Source organism: Vulpes vulpes, chromosome 8 (assembly GCF_048418805.1).
Source record: "Vulpes vulpes isolate BD-2025 chromosome 8, VulVul3, whole genome shotgun sequence".
NCBI classification, from domain to species: domain Eukaryota; kingdom Metazoa; phylum Chordata; class Mammalia; order Carnivora; family Canidae; genus Vulpes; species Vulpes vulpes.
Genome location: NC_132787.1, coordinates 72,713,060 through 72,734,767, shown reverse-complemented (window position 1 = coordinate 72,734,767; position 21,708 = coordinate 72,713,060). Strand labels below are relative to the sequence as shown.

At 46.3% G+C, this 21,708-nt stretch overlaps 1 protein-coding gene across 3 annotated transcripts in view; it reads left to right on the top strand.

The window, feature by feature from the left end:
- The first annotated feature begins 1,772 nt into the window (after window positions 1-1,772).
- The window catches only part of ST3GAL5 (ST3 beta-galactoside alpha-2,3-sialyltransferase 5), a 57,092-nt gene continuing 37,156 nt past the window's right edge, over window positions 1,773-21,708 (top strand). The window contains exon 1 of one of the 3 annotated variants that reach the window (XM_025994408.2): window positions 1,773-1,976. In XM_025994408.2, the coding sequence (XP_025850193.1) occupies window positions 1,886-1,976 (91 nt within the window). In that variant the 5' untranslated portion in view covers window positions 1,773-1,885. The remainder of the gene's footprint in view (window positions 1,977-21,708) is intronic. The other 2 variants (XM_072767087.1, XM_072767086.1) reach the window with 2 other exon arrangements.

Sequence of the window (21,708 nt, the reverse complement as noted above, 5' to 3'; positions counted from 1 at the left end):
CCACCAAATGTGAATGAGGTGAATGAGGTAGTGGGTGCAGGGTAAGTGTAACATCTGTCCTGTCAGGCTGGGACAGGAGGCAGTTTCAAGCTCCCTTTTTTTTCCCTTTCTTTCTCCCTTTCTCCACCTTACACCCACTTTTCCAAGGCACAGTATTCTGATTCTTATATCAGCCATATTGCTTTTGTGGCATTTTACCAACAAGGAGTATCTGGGAGAAAGGGGAAGAGCAGCTGAGGCAGAGAGGTAGAGTATCTGATCAAGCCGGCTGGCCTTGGGCTGGTCTCCAAGAGAGAAGTGGTGAGGTGCTCAGCATTCTCCCTGCAGCTGTCACTGACCTCTCGCAGCTGCTCTGCCTGGCCAGCCTTGGCTGATCCACTGGATTTAGATCTCCCAATGACAGCTTTTCCTCCGATATTTTCAAAATGCTCCTGTGTTCTCACCTTAGATTAACCTGGAAACATTTTTATGGCAACATCCCTTTGGAAAGTATGACGGCAGAGTCCTCCCCTCTCCTTCCTTTCCAAGATTTCCCTCCTGATTTTTGTTACCCAGATAGCACATTTTTTCTGCACCCCTGCCCCCACCAGGGAAGAACACAAACATTTCCAAACCCCCTCTGGAGCTGTGCAAACCCTGAGCAAACTGTTGCAAAAAAAGGAACTGGGTGGCTTAGCGTTTGGGTGTCTAGACGCCTTTGGCTCAGGTCCTGATTCTGGGGTGTTGGGATCGAGTCCCGCATTGGGCTCCCGATTGGGAGCCTGCTTCTCCCTCTGCCTGTCTCTGCCATTCTCTCTGTTGTCTCCCGTGAATAAATAAATTAAAAAAAAAATTTTTTTTTAAAACTCTCCGTTCATGCAAATATATTTGGCTCCGTGTCTAGGATCCTCCTTTTTAAACTGGAATCGGTATCACAGGCACATGACGGCGATGCTCTGTATCCATTAATCTGAAAGGAAATTCTGAAAGCAGACCAATTTCACTGAGTTCACCGAGGAGTCAACAAGTCCTAAGGCACAGAAATGTTGCGGGCGCATTATACACATTCGGCTGTGTTAAAGAAGTAACATATCAATGCTTTAAACTCCTTTTCCTTCTTGAATTTGGAGGTTCACTAATACTTGTGCCTAAAAATATATGACATTTCCTTTCCAGAATCAAGGAAGATTCCTGAGGTATGGAAACGGGCACTCTAAGTGCAGGTTCTGATCCTTGGTCTGCCACCAAATGCCCCAATGACTTCTACTTTCCGGGCCTCGATTACCCATCTATGATACCAAGTGGGTAAGCAGCACTATTTCCCCTTTCTCAGACACGTGGAACAGCGTAAGATGTTCTGCAAGTCCCCAGACACTCGGCCAGGCTGCCCTAGTGCAGTTCTCAAGGGTGTCGGGTCCCTGAACCATGATGGGCCTAGGGGCTTGAGCTGGGAAGTGAAGCACGTGACTATGTAAAGCCCCTTCGTTCACGCGATCCACATGTAACAATTCTCTGCGCAAAAGCCTATAATCAGCCCAGATGCACCTTTATCTCCTTCCACCAGCTAACCTCACGCAGAGCTCCAGAGAACGCTGCGCGCCCGACGCCCCGGTTCCTCCCAGCGCACCAGCCCGCCACGTCCTGCTGGGGGCGCCCCGCTCTCCCAACCGCTCTGGGTGGAGGGGTTGCGCGTCCTGGGGGCGGGGCCTCCGCGGGACGCCCTCGCGAGCTCCGATTGGTCGCTCCTGTCCACGTGACTCCCGTCCCCGCCCCGCGTCCCTCCTCCGCATCCGCGCGGGGGAGCGGACGGTCCGGTGCTGAATGGGCGCGAGCGCGGCGCCGGGGACGGGCGGGGGCGGGGGCGCGGGGCCCGGGACTGGAGGCCGGCCAGCGCCCCCTCCCTAGCATGCGGACGAAGGCTGCGGGCGGCGCGGAGCGGCGTCCCCTGCAGCTGCGAACCGAGGCGGCGGCGGTGGCGGCGGCACCTGCCGGCCGAGGTAAGTGGCGCAGCCCCCTTCTCGGCGTAGCGGGGCCCGCGGGCTGGGGGCGGCGGCAGCGATCACCCCTGCCCCTGCCTGGCTGGGCCCCGCGGCTCCACCCGGGCCCCGCGGGGAGCGCCCCGGGCTCGGCGCCCCTAGACGCGCCTCGCGGGGGCGCGGGCTGAGAATCGTGGCCTCCCGCCGCGTGGACTAGGCGGGGGACGCCGCGCCGCTGTGGACGCGGCGGAGGCGCAGGGGTGAGCTGCCGGGGTGTCGGGTCGAGCCCCAGTGGCCCTTTCTCCCCGGGCTTTCCGCGGCGGCTCGGGGTTTGATTCATTGGTGGAAGCGTCTAGCCATCGGAGCCGAGTTCACTCGTTACCCTGGGACGGGATTGGGGAACCCTTTGTAGGGTAACTAGGAGCTTCCCCAGCTGCCCATTGCATCCTTCGGGAAGGCGCGATATGTGGCGTCTGCAGGTAGAAATTCTCCATAGACCTTCCTTGCCGCCTCTCTGCAGTCAGCCCTACGGAAGAGACACATTTTGGTGACCTTTTGCTTCCTTTTGAATTGTAAGCAGTGACTTGCCCTGGGCATGCATTCATTATACGCTGGTAGTAAGTAACTCAAGGTTTTCGGAGAGCATCTCTCAGAGGAGCTGGGCTAAGAGGGAGAGGCGGGTCTTGTCCCTACCCCACACCAGCTGGGTGACCTTGACTGACACCGGTCCCCCTGTGGGGCTCTGTCTCCTCATCTCTAGTGGGAGGCTTGAGCTGCTGATGGATGTGCTTCCTTCCGGGCCTCCGGTTCAGTGGTTCTGACCGAAGAATGTGTTTACCAGTGAAGAGGGACCTGCAAATCAATAGATGGCTTGAAAAATGACTTTTACGTCCTCATGTCTTAATTCGCATATGTGGCCTTTGCTTAATTAGGTATCGTTCTTGTAAAAGAGAAAATAGTTTTATGTGCTACGTTTCATCTGGCACCCTTGGCTTGCCTGCTTGTGCCAAGCAGGGAGCTAGGTGCCCTGGTACAAAGATGAAGGAGACTCATCTCCTGCCTTCTGGTGTTTAGCCTCACTCTCCTCTTGGTTTATAACTGTTAATCCTCTTCCATAGTGAGATGCATATCTTGAAACTGGAAGAGGAATCCATGTCTGTTGAGAGAAGGGGCACCAACTCAAAAACATGATGGGTTGTGGTTTCACTTGTGTAATCTGGAAAGCTTGACAGCTTGGAAGAATGTCTTACATTTCTAGTGTTAGAGCCAGGATCACCTAAATTTCTTGGACGGGAGAGACTGCTATGAACTGCCAGGACTCTATAACCAGGATGTCCTGAGTCCTTTTTTGTGGCTGTTCGTTATGCGAGTGCTGCTGTTTTTGTAAGATGGAATGAACCTTAGTTATGATCAGTAGCCATTTCTTTCTTTAGGCCAGAAAAGAAATGAGTGAGCTGGGAAGGCGTGAGGGGGTTAATGGAAGAGTGAAAGGGCTGACAGGCGTAAATTCTAAAAGCTCATGTTTTTGACTACCTATTTTGAAAATGCTTATGATTTTGGTACAAGCTGCCAAGTTAGCCCCATGCTGTTTGGCAGCAGTGAGGGGAATTTATCCCTTGGGAGGTGAACAGACCATAAAAAGAGGCTCAGAGTTCTCTGTGGGAGTCCATCCAGGTGCTGGGGGGCAGAGGGGTGTGTCTTGGAGCCAGCCATTCCTGGGAGAAGGATCAAGACTCCCCTTCCATACCCTTCTAGCTCCTGAGGAACGATTTAATCTGAATGGCTTGTGGAGGGTTGAGATCATTCCCAGAGGGCATGCTTCATGTCTTTAGCTGAGCAGAAATAAAACAGCTGGGAAGATACATAATGATGGTACAAACTTCCTAACTGCTGAAAAAGGAGAAGCTAGGACTGGATCCCTGTGAATGGTGTAAGTTAGCAAAGGCATCCAAAATGGGGGAGCGGGGTTCAAATCACCAGCCTCGTGTGGGAAGAAGCCATAAATATGGATGGTGACATGTGGGTTCCCCAGGGAGAGAGACCCAAGCTTAAGCACACATGCAGAGGGGGGAGTAAGGAAGTTGTGTAAGGGAATAATAGACAAATGAGGTTAGAGGGGTACAAGGACACTACCAGGCTTATCTTACCTGGAGAGCTTTTTCTTTTTTTCTTTCTTTTTAATAGAAAAGTAGACATACTATAAGTGTACTGTTCACCAGTTTTCCAAACTGAACACACCCATGCACTCAGATCAAGAAGCAGGAGCTCCTCATGTGCTCCCTTCCAGACCCTACATCCCCAAGGATAACCTACGCCTGACTGTCCACGTTTGTATAAATGGATCCTGTGATGTCTGCCATCTTTCCTGATGAGCTGGGTTTCCGATACTCAGTCATGACACTGCCTCTCATTGTAGTTGCTCACTCTTGTTGCTGATTTTGGCCATTGGGTGAATAATATATCACATATTTATCTGTGCACTGTTGATGGACATTTGGGCAGTTTCCAGCATTTGGCTATCTCGTATAATGCTGTTGTGACTATTCTCGTACCTGTCTTTGGTATACATACATGTGCATTTCTGATGGGGGTTATAGTTGGTGTGTGATTGCTCGGTCATGGGTCTGTGTATACTCAGCTTTGGGAGATGCAGGCAAAGCTATTTTATTCCAGTTTTTGAATAATAACCTTGTTATTAGTATAATGATCAATATGGTTATTAAATGGTAATTAGTGGTTAATTTGTATTGGTATAGTGTTAATACATCCTTCTTCTAGCTGATGAATGCACTAAGGTGACAGTCAGGAGTCCTACCGGGAGTCGTGATCAGTTTCTACCTGGCATTGCCCCATGTCCCACATGCTTTTGGCAAGTGGAGTCACCTCCATGCCCCAGTCACCCCAGAGTCAGGCAGCAGGACAGGCTGAGCTGTGGGGAACCCAAGAGCAATGTTGTCAGGAAAGAGTTTATCTGGCCAAACTGCTTTACCTTATCTCAGATCCCAGCCTTCTTGCTGCAGACACTTCTGGGAACCTCTTCTCCCTCTGGTTCCATTAATATTGTACTTTCTATACTTGTTTCTGCTTCTCTGACCTGCCTTCTCTGTATTCCTGGATTTCTGCTAGGAATTCCCCCATGTCCTAGAGGAAAAGCCCATTTCTTGGTCTTTTGAGGCCATATAAGATATTTTTATTCTCTTCTTCCAGCATGGAAAAAATATCCAGGATTAAGTTATCGGATGGTTCACCAACTCCTATAATGTATAAATCCTTCCCCTTTTCCCTTCAAGTTTTTATTATCTGGAATCATAATAGCTAAGTATCATATGATATGATTAATTCAGAGAGAGAAATGATAAAAATAACAAAAAAGGTCTATTTTAATGGAATAGTAGTTCTGCCTTTTGATCAGTTAGGCTGTTTTTAATATTAAGTGTCATTTTCATAATTAAAGGCTTAAACGTATTGAGTTCAGAAGAGAAGTAGTTGTTCTATTATATGTATAGGGTTCCTTCTTCCCTGTGTTTTCTCAGCTTCTGCTTTTTTCTCTGCTTCTGTCTTGTTCTTCACTTCCTTTCTGCTTTTCAGAAACATCTTGGTCTCATTTCCTATCTACACTCTAGCAGCAAGAGAGGAAGACAGAGTATGGTGCTTTATTTAACAGAGCTGCCAAGACTCTCCCCTCTTTGCTTGTTATTTTTTGTAGTCAAGTCCTTAGTCTTCCAGGGCTTGGTGGTTGGTGCAGACTCTTTGCTTATCCTTTCTCTAGACCAGTGCTGTCCGCGGAAAAATAACCCAAGCCACATATAACTTAAAATTTTTTAGTAGCTACATTTTTTAAATTGGAGTTCAATTTGCCAACATATAGCATAACACCCAGTGCTCATCCCATCAAGTGCCCCCCTCAGTGCCCGTCACCCAGTCACCCCCACCCCCGCCCACCCCCCGCCCACCTCCCTTTCCACCACCCCATGTTCGTTTCCCAGAGGAGTCTCTCATGTTCTGTCTCCCTTTCTGATATTTCCCACTCATTTTCTCTCCTTTCCTCTTTATTCTCTTTCACTATTTTTTATATTCCCCAAATGAATGAGACCATATAATGTTTGTCCTTCTCCGATTGACTTATTTCACTCAGCATAATACCCTTCAGTTCCATCCATGTCGAAGCAAATGGTGGGTATTTGTCGTTTCTAATGGCTGAGTAATATTCCATTGTATACATATACCACATTTGAAAAATTAAAAGGAAACAGGTGCGAGACTCCTGGGTGGCTCAGAGCATCTGCCTTCGGCTCAGGGCATGATCCTGGGATCTGGGATTGAGTCCCGCATTCGGCTCCTGGCAGGGAGCCTGCTTCTCCCTCTCCCTGTGTCTCTGCCTCTCTCTCTCTCTCTCTCTCCCTCTCTGTCTCTCTCTCTCTCTCTATGTGTGTGTCTGTGAATAAATAAATAATAAATCTTAAAAAACAAACAGCTGCATCAAAGTTTCAATTTCTGAGTAATATGAGAACTTCTAAACTCTTATTGCACCTAATAACACAGTTTCAAACTATATAAAGTAAAAAGTAACTGAAGGATAAGCAAGTTGACAAATTTGCCATCATAGTGGGAGATTTTAACATTCATCTTTCAATAACTGATAGGACAAGCTGAGTGAAAATGAATAAGGAATTATTCCAGCAAACAATAAGCTTGATCAAACTGATTATATAGAAAACATGGTCCCAGCAAGTGAAGATTGTACTTCTATAAAAATTGAGCGTATACCTGGTTGTGAAAGAAGTCCTAACATATTTAGAATAATCAGTATCATACAGATTTAAGTTCTCTGAACACAGTGCAGCTAAATTATATCTGTATTAAAAGATACTTTGAAAGAATATATTTGAAAATTTGAATTTGAAAATATTTAGATTTGAAATATAATTGATAATGTTAAACATATATGTCAAAACTTGTAGGATGAGTTGTATACTCAAAAAACTTGTGAGGTGCAACTAACTTGGTATTTAAGGGGGAAATGTACAGTCTTAATTGCTTATTAACAAAAATGTCAATGATTTAATTAGCTAAATTAAGAAGTTGGGAACATAGCAATTAAAACAGAGCCAATGAATTAGAAGAAAGGAAACTTTAAAAAACACAGGGGAAATTAATTTTTTAAAATATTTTATTTATTTATTTATTAGAGAGCAAGAGAGTGAGGGACAGCATGAGCAGTGGGGAGTGGGAGAAGCAGGCTCCCTACTGAGCAGGGAGCCCGATGTGGGGCTTGATCCCAGGACCCTGGGATTATGACTTGAGCCAAAGACAGACACTTAACTGACTGAGCCACCCAGGCAACCCAATTTTTTTTAAAGTAGGCTGCACACTTAGTGTGGAGCCCAGTGCAAGGCTTGAACTCATGACCCTGAGATCTAGACCAAAGATCAAGAGTCAGATCCTTAACCAACTGAGCCACCCAGGCACCCTGTGAAATTAATTTTAACAATATATTTCAGTTAACCCAATATGTTCAATATATTACAAAATCAATATAATAATTGTTAAAGAGCTATTTTACATTGATCTGTTCATACTAAGTCTTCAAAGCTTGGTGTATCTCTTATTATATACAGCACATCTCAATTTGTTTTGGCCACGTTTGACGTACTTAACAGCCACATGTAGCTAGTGGCAACTGTATTGGACAATGCAGTTCTGCATCTTAGCCTATAAACATTGAGCTGGTGGGGGGACAGTCAGAGCTAACTCTGGTGGTGGGGTTCAGTTCCTGCCAAGCAAATCTAGGATCATAGGAATCTAGCAGTGTTTTTTGGTTGGTGAAGAGGGAGTGAGCTCTTTGTGAAAAATCTTCTTATTAAATTCACCCCCCTCCCAACAAACCTACATGCTACAATACAGAGATAGGACAGGAAAAAAGACAGATGCTGTACTGCCTCACCTTATTCTCATCTGTTTATCCTCATGTTTAATATATGTATGTCATGTTTTTTCATATATGTGTCATTTTGTTTATTTATAATGTCAACTCACTTAATTTTCACAAAAGCCATATGAGTTTGGTGTCATTATTATTCTCTTTTTACAAATGAGAATTTTGTGGCTCAGAGAGGCTAACTAAGAACTGTAGGGGAGAGAACCAAGGGGAAACATCCAGGGGACATTCTGACTCAGGCAGTCTGACCTGGAGGCAAATACAGCCCTCCCATGCCTCAGAACGGCTTCTGTGGAAATTCTTGAGAAGGTTACCTGAGGTGGCTGAGACAGCTCTGTTCCCTCTCCAGGTTGGTGTGTTCCCTGCCACACCATCACCACTCCTCTGAGTCTCTACAGCAGCTTCCTAACTGGTCTCAGGGTACAAGAGGACTTCCGCTTCTCCAGTCTGACCTCAAGAGAGGTCTCTCCAAATCCAATTCCAGTTAACTCCCTGTCCCCTATGCTCACCCTTTTTCTTTTACCTCGGGATAAAATTCCAGCCTGCCACGGCATGACCTGCTTCTTTTTCCAGCTTCTCTTGGCACATTATTCCCTTCCAGGCTGGATCTTCAGACACTTCATGTGAAGTTTTTCCCTCTGTGCCTGCTCAGGTGGCACCTGCCTGCCCACATCTACCAACTCCCACTCCTGCCTTCCTGGGAGGACCTTTCCTAACCCCTTCCCAGACACATACCTTCCCCCACCCCCAAATCGAAAGCATCTTGTAACATACCCCTCATGTCCAACATAGAATAAATTTGAAAGAAATACTATGAATATTATTACACTGGTGGTAGATCTACTTGTTTGATTTTTAAAGTATGGTAATGAGAGCCTCTGGAAGAAGAGCCTGTCCTGAGTTACTAGTGCTGTAGTCCCAGGCCCATATTCCACCTCCATGCTTGATTAAAACTGGTTATGTGAGGGACACCTGGGTGGCTCAGTGGTTGAGCATCTGCTTGAATTCAGCTCAGGTCTTGATCCCGGCATCCTGGGATCGAATCCTGCATCAGGCTCCCCACAGACAGCCTGCTTCTCCCTCTGCCTATGTCTCTGCCTCTCTCTCTGCGTCTCTCATGAATAAATAAATAAAATTTAAAAAACCCCCAAAAACTGGTTATGTGAGTGGCAGTGTGCCTCTTTAGGGGCCTGCCAAAATATTTGGAGCAAAAGAGTAAAAGGGATGTGTAATTGGGGCATAAAAGGAAATTCTCTATTTTAGCCCTGTTTTCTTGACAGACCTAAATACATATTGTTGGTTTTAAGAGTTCAGGCATATTTAACTTGTCCTGAACTTGAAATGGCCCAAACAAAACTCGCCTTTTTCTTCTATAGGATCATTTCCGCCCCTTTAGTCTCAAAAACTGCGAGGGCCTGTTGAACTTCTGGTTCCACTTGCTGTCTCTTCATTTCCTTTTCCAGGGTCATTACTGATTTCTGATTTGAGTTTGATATAACTAGTCTGCTTCTTCTAGGACATCGAGGCTTATCCAATCCTGTTACTATGTAAACCGTAAACTGCCTAGCGAATCCTTCTCCTTCCCTTTCCTACCCACCTGGATGGTGGCTGTCACAGGGAACCCCCACTGGAGAGCTGTTAGAGCTTGAAGGGACTCAAAGAGGAGGGGCATTTCTCTGAGCACTTCTCCTCAGTTTACTCCAGGGTCACCTGTCATTCCCTCTGGCCTCCTTCTCTGAGGGGTACCACCACCTTCGCCATTACATCATCTCAGAGAACATTGGAATGATGGAGCTGTATAGTGCCCTCTTACATGGACTTTGCTTTTTTTTCTTCTTTTTTTTCTTCTTCCCATTACTGGCCTGAGTTATGTGGGCCAGATCTCAGCTGGCAGGCCCCTAGAACAGGCACTGCCAGCTCGGTTACCAAGTTCTGTGTGGCATCTACCTCCTTGTCCCCTGATCGGCCCCCTAATCATTGCGCCCACTCTGGTTTGGCTCCCCTATCACCCTCAGCTGTAGCAAACTCCGTGACCTCTCCCTTGATCTCCTCTCCCCTGGCCTCCTTCATTCCAGCCTGAGCTGGCCATCCTCCCTCTGGAACCACTTACGGCCACCTGGTGCCTCCTCCTTTGGGGTGCGTTTGGAGGGCCTGGTTCCTTCTCAGCCACGTCTTCTGCCACTTTCACCAGGTACTCTGATCAGGCCTGAGCCTGTCTCTCTGGGCATTTTGGCATGGCCTTCCTTCCATCTGGAATGCCTGTTCTCTCTTCTGTCTTTCTCTGAAGTCTTGCCCATCCATTAGGGACTCATTTCTGCATCATCTACTCAGGGAAGCCTCCCTGCTATCCTGTGATGGAGGTGATGGTTCCTGGCTGCTCCAGGTGTACCTCTGTCCCTCTGTCAGGGCATTATTTGGTGTTTGGGGTTTTAAGATATTTTCACCTTTACTGGCTGGATTATTCATTTAAAGAAGAAAGAGGCTGTGTCTTATTTATCTTTATATTCCCAGTGCCTGGTGTATGGAAGGTGCTTATTAAATGCTTATTTAAAGGATTATTAGGGAAATGAAGCAAATTATCCAACAATATAGACCAGACCTCTGCAATGGGGGCCTGCAGGAGAATTAAGCCCTACTACTCTAAGGCAGCCATGGTATGTAACGAATTAACTTCTCTTCTGTGCTTCAGGAATGATTCTAGTTATAGACCATCATTGGCAGAATTGAGAAAAATAGGTATTCAGATCCTTTTCTGTTGGGCCTAATTCTCCAGTAGAACCCAGCTTGGAGAAGGCCAGTATAGACACTTTGATTCCAATCCTGATAAAATATATGTATGCAAAGACTGAAGACAGACCAGAATGTTAACAGGTGATATCAGTAGGTTGTAGTATGACAACCAGTATGTGATTTCAGAATGTTCTTTCCACTGTTAAATAATTTCTGAAGTTTCTAACTTTGTGATAATAGAGCTTTAAAAAAATACTTCTCAAATGAGCCAAGTCAAGAGTTCCTAAACCTGACTGTGGCTCATCTAAGGCAGTAGATAGTTGGGGGTTTTGTTTTCAAATATACCTCCCTGTGCCACGCCACAGCACACCAGGAATCACCAAGCTGAGTGCCTCAACGTTGGCTGCTGGAGAATCAGGCCTCTGGGCAAGGATGACTCTAGCTATCAGCTCTCTGGACGTGGGTGTCTCTCTTTGCTGCCACTGGACACCTTGCAAATTGCAGGGCTGAGTTTCCAGCAAGCATGGCTTGCCATGAGAGAAATTAGCATGCTAAGGACACTAATGTATATTCTCAGAAGTAAATCTAGAGGTGTTCTTTTTTTTCTTCTCCTTAATTACTAAGAGTGAACATAACCCAGGGTTATTTGAATTAAGTCTCACATGCTAATTCTTGTTCATGAAATACTGTTTCAACAAGCCCACATTTTTTTTTCCTTGAAGTTTGACCTTGTGTGTCCTCACACTGGATTTTACCCTTATTCCAGCAAGAATCCACCAATGGGTGCTGAAATAAGTATTTTATAAGGAAGAGGATATTTGCTTAGTCTCTAAGTATTGACCATCAAGTTACTTATTAATTACAAAGGAAATTACGAAGTTACTTATTAATTATGAAGGAAAAATAGTAATTTGACAGTGGAGAAACCTGCCTTCCACCACTTTAACCAATTGATCAAATTTAATATCACCAGCAGTGGGACAAATCCAACATCAGATACCTCCTAAGAAAATGCATTGAGAAGAGCCCAGCATTAGTCTGTGATATTTCTGCAAAAATGTATATAACTTAAATCCAATCATGAAGAAGTAGACAAACTCAATTGAGGGACATCCTACAAAATAACTGGCCTGTACTTTTCAAAAAATGCAAAGATCATGAAAGATAAAGCAACTGTTTCAGGTTAAAAGAGGTTCAAAATATGTGGTAACTGAACACCACATGTGATCCTTTTTGCTCTAGGGCTATTATTGAAACTAATAAAGAACTTTTTGTCTGGTCTTTAGATTAGATGGTATTGAAGCAACGATAGTTTCCTGATTTTTATCATTATATTGCGGTCGTGTAAGGGAATATCCTTATAATCAGGAAATACTGAAATATTTTCCCAGGGTAGGTGGGAATGTCATATTTTCAACTACTTTCAAATGGTCAAAAAGGTAAATGCTTGGATGCCTGGGTGGCTCAGTGGTTGAGCATCTGCCTTTGGCTCAGGTCGTGATCCCGGGCTCCTGGGATCGAGTCCTGCATCAGGCTCCCCACAGGAAGCCTGCCTCTCCCTCTGCCTATGTCTCTCTCTCTCTCTCTCTCTATCTCTCATGAATAAATAAATAAAATCTTTTTTTAAAAAAGTAATATGCATGGTATATTGTGTTATATAGAATGACAGAGCAAATATGGTAGATTGTTAACAGTTGAGGAGTCCGGGTGAAAGATATATGGGAATTTTTTTGTACTGTTCTTGTAATCCTTCTGTAAGTTTGAGATTATGTCAGAAAATCAAGCTTGAAAATCAGAAGCCTGCAGGTCGTGGTGCTGTGGACAGTCTAGCATCAGAAGGCACATAGGGCTTTTCAGGGTCTCCCCTTTCCGTGGTCACTAATGAAGTCATTTCCCACAACATTGAGCTCTCTTCATCATTGGTTTGGCTCCCCCTGGCATTGGCAAAAGACAGTGGAAGAGCATTAATAGTGCAGCTTCACCTGACAGGAAGGTTTCTTTCTACTGCTGCTGTTCCTCAGACTTCTCTCCTGCTGGCTGTCCTCAGGCAGCTGAACCACCAGCTCTGACTCACATGTTTACTTGGTGTAGTAGACTTGGTTTAGACTTCACTCCTGCTCCCACCCCCAATTGTCCTGTACAAGAGGCTTCCCCGGCAGAATGTAACTTCGAAAATATATTTAAACACAGTGGAGAGTGTTGATGGGTGAGATCAGTGCACTTCACTAAGACACTTTGGTCAAGCGCTTGCCAGCAAATAAGACACAGAGCTCTTGGAGAGTGCACTTTGTCCAGAGCCTGGGCATGAGCCCATTAAAGATAGTCCCCTCTCCTGCCTTGACAGACTGTCAGGTTGTATGTTTTGGTAGAAATCCTGCATTTACTATGTTCTGTGTGAGGAGGGGGTCCTTTACCAGCCCCCACTGCATTTTATGTCATCTAGGGGAGTCTCTCTAGAGGGGTGGGTGTGGCAGGGGCAGTTCTTGGATTCAGAAGGGGAGCTCTGAGTTAGGGCCTGAGGTGGGTGTGTGGTTGGGGCTGTGTATTAGAATTTGCAGAGAGGGGTTCCTGGAAACTGTCCAGCTCCAGGGAACGGAATATGAGAACACTGAAGCTTCTCTTCCTCCTTCCTGTTTCTCCCTTCCAGCTCTCTTCTCCCAGAATTTCCTGTCTCCTAGGCCCCCCCACTCCATTTCCTCCACTCTGTCTTCTCCATCCTACTCTCTCTTTCCCCTTTTATTATTATTTTTAAATCCATTTCCCTCCACTTATTCCAGCTTCCTATTTCTCTCTCCTAAATGGCTGTAATGTATGAGCATCCATTGAATCAGCTAAGTTTTATGTTTCCTGTTCTTACTTTGAAAAGCAGGTGAGACTCATAAATTTTAGTGGAAGAAGAGGCAGTTAGAAATGTTCTCATCCAGCCCTGCTTTTTACATATTAGCAAACATCCTGAAAGAGCTGACTTGGCCATTATCAAGCAGCGGCACTGTTGACTGTTTTATCTCTTTCCTCTCCTCTTAAAAAAAAAAACAAAACAGATCCAGCTGCTCCTTTTATTTCCCATGATGGTGGGTGGGACAGTCATTTGACTTTGTTTATAAAGGATCCCCATCCCTGTTCTCAGAGTGTCAGGCATGCTCTGGACACTTCACAAATGCCCAGTGATTGTGGTATCTGGACACAGGCAAGGATCTGGTTTTCATGTCTGCCTCTTGTCGACTTTGGGTTGGCTATCCTGCAGAGACTTGGATGAGTCCATCCTTTGCAAGTATTTAGAGCCTTGCTGTAGGTCCTGAGGTTATAGCCATAAACTGAATCGCCAGAGCCTCTTTTCTAGGAAGCTTGTATTTAACGGGGAGAACAGACAACAGGCAAATATGTGTGAGTAGTAATGAGTGCTGTGCAGTAGCAGGAGTGAATAACAAGGCTCAGGGGTGGGAATGCTGTTTTACCAGGAGGGTGACTTGGGAACAAAGACTAGAATAAAGAGGGTGAAGGAGAGAGCCACTTGGAGAACCAGCAGAGGCAGAGGACCCTGAGGTGGGGTGAGGGTGGGAGCAGGAGGCCCTAGGATGAAGGGGAATGAGGGGGAGAAGAGGAGTGTCAGAGAGAGAGGGGATGGGGAGAAGGCTCTGGATTTTTAAGAGGTGCTGCACTGTCAACAACTTTGTCACTTTAGTGAAATCTTGGAGAAATACCATGTGTAGCTCCTGGACGTGTTCTAGTTTTGGAGAATGTTTATGTATTCCAAGGATTCAGGATTAATTGCCTTAGCGCTTTTTTTTCTCAAGATTTCATTTATTTATTTGACAGAAAGCGCAAGCAGAAGGAAGAGGCAGAGGGAGAGGGAGAAGCAGACTCCCCACTGTGAGCAGGGATCCCAATTCTGTGGAGCTCAGTCCCAGGACCCCAGGATCATGACCTGAGCTGAAGGCAGATGCTTAACTGACTGAGCCACCCAGGTGCCCCTGCTTTAGCACTTTTTTTTTTAAGATTTTATTTATTTATTCATGAGAGACAGAGAGAGAGAGAGAGAGACACAGAGACAGAGACAGAGACACAGGCAGAGGGAGAAGCAGGCTCTATCAATCCAGGGTCTCCAGGATTGCACCCTGGGCTGAAGGCAGCGCTAAACCGCTGAGCCACCTAGGCTGCCCAGCACTTTTAAACATATGAAAAGCCAGCAATTGAATGCTAGTAATGATGCATTCTCAACCTTAGAGGAATACCCATTGACTAGCAGATTAATAGGCAGACAGACCTCAGATTCATTGCCATGTTTACATTTTGATTGGTGATCAAAATTAATAGAGTGTGGACTGCATTCATGGCGCAACACTTATTTTTCATTTCAGAAGACAGGTCCTTGTAACTGCACAGTTTGTAGGAGGATCTGAAAATCTTTAGGCTAAAGATGTAGCCTTGGTTTCTCAAAGTGCCACACGCACATAAGTCTGTAGAACTTGCTTGGAATACACATTTGCATCCTTACTTGGTCCTGCCGGGTGGGAAGTTCTGGGGATGAGGTCTGGGAATCTGCATACTTCACAGCCTCTGAGTGGTTCTTGTGCCTGGTCAAGTTGCAGAACCACTGGCCAGGGCAGTGGTGGAGGCATTATTTATTTATTTATTATTTACTTAAATAATAGGCATTCATTTCTCACAGTTCTGGAGGTTGGGAAGCCCAAGATCAAGACATTAGAGACCCTGTGTCTGGCGAGAGCCTCTTCCTGGTTCCAGGAGAACCATCTCTCTGTGTCCTCACCTGGTGGCAGGCACTGATAAGTTCAATTGAACAAATCCTAGAAGACAGGAGATGATTGAGTATGGTCTCAGCGGCAGAGCTCAAACCAGCACTTCCTTTGTGGATTTTGGTATCACGGGTGAAATTTCACATTCCTAAAGGAGAAGTAAGACCCTGCCCATGCAGTAGAAACAGGAAAGGATTGTGTAGAGGGAGTTTTTCCCTCTACAGTTTTGGTGGTGGGAATGGAATGGGGTGGTTCCCAGCTCCAGGGAACAGAATATGAGAACACTGAAGCTTCTCTTCCTCCTTCCTGTTTCTCCTTTCCAGCTCTCCTCTCCCAGAATTTCCTGTCCCCTAGGCCCCCCCCCCACTCCATTTCCTCCACTCTGTCTTCTCCATCTTACTCTCTCTTTCCCCTTTTATTACTATTTTTTTTAAATTTTTATTGATTTATGATAGTCACACACAGATAGAGAGAGAGAGGTAGAGACACAGACAGAGGGAGAAGCAGGCTCCATGCACCAGGAGCCCGACGTGGGATTCGATTCCGGGTCTCCAGGATCGCGCCCTGGGCCAAAGGCAGGCGCCAAACCTCTGAGCCACCCAGGGATCCCCTATTACTATTTTTAAATCCATTTCCCTCCACTTATTCCAGCTTCCTATTTCTCTCTCCTAAATGGCTGTAATGTATGAGCATCCATTGAATCAGCTAAGTTTTATGTTTCCTGTTCTTACTTTGAAAAGCAGGTGTGAGACTCATAAATTTTAGTGGAAGAAGAGACAGTTAGAAATGTTCTCATCCTCTCATCCTTTGCATAAGACACTTAGATCCAGAAAGGAGTGTGCTCCTTCCATCCCCATGCACATCTAAGAACCCTCCTCTGCAGTCTGGTGCTCGGCCCTGGCTGCTGTGTGAATGCAGGCTTGTGCCTGTCTGTTGGCTGACACATTTTACAGGTGAGAACATGACCATTTACCTTGATGAATCCAGTTTCTTGAGATCAAGCAACCCAAACCAGACATTAACAAGATTAGATACTGAAACTCCAAAGGTCTTCAATTTTTAGTCTACTCTGATTTTCATTTTTCGTAATGAGTTTGATAACCCTCAGTACTTAAAAAATATGGTTGTGTTTGGAATTTTAATAGAGACAATGATTTTATTCCACTAGGTAAAGTTGGGGGCAGTTTTGCCCCCCAGGGAACATCTGATAGTGTCTGGAGACAGTTTTGGTTGTTACAGCTGGTGCTCACTTCAGTAGCACATATACTAAAATTGGTTGTCACAGCTGGCAGAGGCAGGAGACCGGAGATGCTATCGGCATCTAGTGAGTGGAGGCCAGGGATGCTTACTAAACACCCTACACAACACACCCTACCTGAGACAGCTTCCTACAACAAAGAATTACCCAGCCCCAGTGTCAGTGCTAAAGTGAAGAAACCCTGCAAAAGATCAATTGCATGCCTCTTTTTTTTTTTTTTTTTTTTAAGATTTATTTACTTGTTTAAGAGAGAGGGAGATTGAGAGCATGTGAGGGAGGGAAAGTGGGAGAGACATAATCTCAGGCTCTCTGCTGAGTGCAGAGCCTGATGCAGGGCTCGATCCCACAACCTTAAGATCATGACCTGAGCTGAAACCAAGAGTCAGAGGTTCAATGACTGACCACCCAGGCACCCCTAATTGTATGCCTCTTATCTGTATTATGGTTTTGTTTTGTTTTGAGAGGAGAGGAGAGAGAGAAAGAGCATGAGAGAGGTGAAGGGGGAGAGGGAGAGGGAGAGGGAGAGGGAAAAGCAGACTACCCACTGAGTAGGGAGCTTGACGTGGGGCTCAATTCCAAGACCCCAGGAACATGACCTGAGCTGAAGGCAGCTGCTTTACCAACTGAGCCACCCAGGTACCCCAGGTCTTAGGATTTTAAGTGAGCTTTCATACAAAGTTCCATGGCTAAAACTGGTGTAGAATGAGCCACCTAGATTGTCTACCTGGTTGGATGGGGAGGACAGGTTGGCTTCTGGGATCAGTGGGAGAGGAGTAACCTGTCACCCAGAGCTCTGGAAGCCACAGGTGAGGCCCTGGCCTGGTGTCCTCTTGAGCTTTTCTGGCTACAATGCTGTCCCCCCCACACCTCTCCCACCTTACCCCACTGCTTCTCCCTGTGGGGCGAGGGCAGGAGGAAGTTGAGTGTAGACTTCACTCATCCCCACTGTTCCCCAGCTCCTGGGCCCCAGCCCTCCCCCTCTTGTCCTGTGCCCATGGATGAGCTTTAGCAAGCTGGCCTGGAGGAGGCGGGGGTCAACTCTGTGACTAAACTGTGTCTGTGTGTATGCTGGGTGGCAGGTGCTGCACTTCGGAACAGTCTTCTTGCTCCCACGCTCCCTCCCACCCCCACTGCTGTGAATATATTCCTGTTCTCACCTCCCTCGACTTTGGATATCTGGAAAGTAGGGGCTCATTCTGGACTCAGTCTGTTAGCTCATCTCTGCATTCTCACAGAATTGATGAAATGAACTTTTAGACATTGCCCTTTTTGATGTGGGCACCCATATTACTTGTTTAGGGTAAAGCAATTTAAAATGCATTTTGCGGGATGCCTGGGTGGCTCAGTGATTGAGTGTCTTCCTTTGGCTCAGGTCGTGATCCCGGGGTCCTGGGATCAAGTCCCATATCAGGCTTTCTGCAGGGAGTCTGCTTCTCCCTCTGCCTATGTCTCTGCCTCTCTCTCTGTGACTCTGATGAATAAATAAATAAAATCTTTAAAAAAAAAGTGTGTTTCACTTAGGAACTAGTGTGCTCCCTCTCTTAAATAATTGGAGTTTCAAGTTGTTTTGAACCCAGACTTGGAATTGTCACATCACAGTTCTGATTTTGCCTAATATTTCCTTTTCTGATTTCCAAAGCTATCTCATGTGTTTCTTCCTTTCCTCCCCAACCCCTTGAAGTTGGGCTGCCTGGGGTTAAGACAGCTCTGCATTTTGTTCTTCCCCTTGGGGATCTTATCTCTTTAGAGCAGTCTCAACTACTAACCTTTTATCCAGATACCCCAGGACCTTATTTCAGGTGTGGCACATACTACTATTGACTATTACAGATCCCCCCTTCCCTTCCTTACCAACTGAACCCAAATTTTATTTGGGGAAGCAGCCAGCCCAGCTTGTAAAAAGTTCCTGGCTGACTTTGCAGCTGGGGGTAGCCACGTGATGTAGTTCTGCCCAAAGAGATATAAATGGAAGCCTGTCCGTTTCCGGGGAAGTTTTCCCTCTCCTGATATAAGTGTTTCTCCTTGTTTCCATCTCATCTCTCTTCTCCTTCCTACCTGGACTGTGGGGTGGAGGTTGCCCATGTACCAAGCCTGGAAGAACAGAGGCTGGCAGGAGCTGGGGACATCTGTGACATACCAGAGCCACTGCACCAGCCCTCCCTAGCCTGCTTGCTAGACTTCCTGTTCTGTGAGAAAAAGAAACCCACACTTGGCTAAAAGCCATGATACCCAGGTTCCTGCTACATGTAGCCCAGGGCACCCCCTGACTGATACTCTAGGTGAGATCCCTCTTAGGGACCCCAGGCCTGGGTTTTCAGCTGTCCATTTAGCAGCCTGATGGCCTACAAGCATTTGGAACTCAGCAAGGCCAAGCAGATCTCAGTGATTCCGCAGCCACCAGCCTTGTGACCTCTCTCTGTAGAGCGCTCCCCCATCTTCCCTGCCACTTGAACTGCACATCTGCTCTATGCCAAGCCTGTGGGTGCTACAGCCCAAGCGCATCCGCCCTCTCTTCCCCCGCCCTGCCCCCAGGCTGCTGCCGTCTTTGCTGACGCACCCAGGATCTGTAGCTGAGAACCTTATGTTGGCTCCCCACCAGACACCCCTCCTTATCTTAGGCTCTCCACCCCTTCCTTCACTGGCCCTGCTGCTTCCCCAGTGGTTTTCTTCCATTTCTCTTGACCTCCCTTTGAATAAAATCCTCAAGGGCTTCTTGTGACCTTCTGTGGTCTTCCATATGTTGACCTAATGGCCTGTCTTAGGTTGGGTTCCATAAAAGCAGAGCCTGAAACAAGACTTTGGGGACCCCTGGTTCTTTGAGGGGGCTTCCAGGAGAAAGAGGGAGGGGTTGGGGTTGAGGGGAGGGAGGCAGGGAAAGGAGCTGAGCAGAGCTGTGGTCCCAGCTGATCCCTCAGGGAGCACTGGAGCTTGAATTGTTCTCCCAAGGTGATCCCACCTAGAGGCCAGAGGGCTAGTCTTTTGTACCTCCTTAGTCAGCGGTAGGGCAAATCTGCAGAGTGGGGCAGATGTGCTTTTGGCACTGGTCCTGGGACATCCAACAGGACCATAATATTCCCTTAACTCCTGCCTGCACTCCGACCCCCCACCGCCACCCCCCATGCCACACTTTCTCAGCTATATGCAGTCATTTGCTCTTCCCTATATTAGCCAGGCCTCTGGATGTTGCTCATTCCATTCCTTCTGCTCACAGCATGCCTCTTCCCTCCCTACCCAGCCGCTCTTTGCTATGCCCTCTGCTCATGCTGCGCACATTCTCCTGGACACCATGACATACTGAGTCTCTGTGCACCCCAAAGCTGTCTTCTCCTGAAGCACAGGCTTCCTGCCTTCTCTTGTTCTCCTTTATCAAGTAGAAGTCTTCATCTAAAACACAAACCCCAAACATGATTTGAGTGATCATTTTCTCAACTTTCCGTGGATGATATATAACTCATACCAGTCTGATTAAAGGAAAAGTTAATTTGTTCCATACCATGGATGCCTTACTTAGGGCTTAGCTCTCTTGGACCTGGTGGGAAGGGCTGGTGGGCTGGATGTTCTCTTGCGTCAAGCTATATTTCCAACTGTCTCCTGGGCATCTCTATCTGGTTATTTATCATCTCATATTAATCACATCATCACAAAACTACAAAAACGGACTTCCATCCCTGTCTTTCCGTAACTGGGATGCAGCTTTCCGTTTGTACACTTCTTGTTGCTAATACTCTTCCTTTCATCATTTTTTAGTAGCTCCCTGTCCGGTCCCTGCCCTGTCCCTTCTTTCTGCTCCTCACCAGATGGGTCTCAGGCTCCCCTTTCATCTGGGCAGCAGCGAGCATCCAGGACCCTCCCTTGCTGTCCCTGGGCAGGCAGCCTAGCAAGCAGCAGACTGGTGTTCCTTCTCTCCTGCCGTGAAGTCCTCCCACTTTACTTAAAAGGCATGTTCTTTCAGCTGCCATATTCACATCTGAGCTATACCTATTCACCTTCCCAGGCAGCCCACTCCAGCCGTGTTGGCTTACTCCCTGCTTTCTCAAGTTCAGATTTTTGTTTATAGTGATCTGTGCCTTGTCAAGCCTTCATTATTTGAAACAAAAGACCCTTCACATATATGCATATCTAGCCTTCCGAAGCTCTTCCAAGTAGAAGGGCATGCAATGCACTTGGAGGTGAATAGATGTGGGTTAGAATTCTCAGCCCTTTACTTCTCCATGCATGACCTTCGGCAGGTTAAGTACATAGTAGGCTTTACTCCCAATAAATATTAATGCCCTGTCCACTCTTGTACCAATAATTGTCTGTATAGGTAATTTGGCAGTTTATCATGTCTTGCTTTGTGGTATCTATCCTACTCTTGTCTTGAACGGTTCTTAATTTTGAAAATGTGTGATTTCCTCAAATGGAAAGCGTAGGCCTTGCTCTTGTCCATCAGGGCATTAATAAGAATTATTTCTTCATCAGGCATATAAGCGTTTAAGAAGGATATGTTATGTTTTTGTGTGTGAATAGAAATATGTAATTTTGAAAGCCAAGGCTTTTCTGCATAAAGATGGTTAGCAAAGCTATTATGTGAAGGCTCATCCCTGGAGCCTGAGTGAGAAGAGGATTAAACTTATGAGGCCTGGGACCCTAGGACTTAGGAGCCCTGGGACCCTTCTCGATGGTAGGAGAAGAGCTACCCATGAAGGAGATGGGGAAGAAGGACAAGAGGGTGCCATGGGACAGAAGAAGATAGGCAAGCTGTTGGTGATGGCCTGCCAACAAAAGTCCTTGGAGGAATGCCTGAAACCACCATCACCTCTGAAGCTCTCATAAGAAACTGAATATTTATTCAATAAATATGTACTAGATGCCCATTATGTGCCGCTTAACATCCTAGGCACTATGAATTCAGTGGTGAGTGAAGTGAAGACCCCTGCTGCCATGCAATCTATATTCTTGCTGGGGAGACAGGGACAAATGTATATTAAAAAGAAAAAAATTATAAATAACATGTCTGCTGATAGTATTATAAAAACAAAATGAAGCAATGCGTATAGGAATCTCCATAGAGGCAGTTTGGGTAAGTAGGGT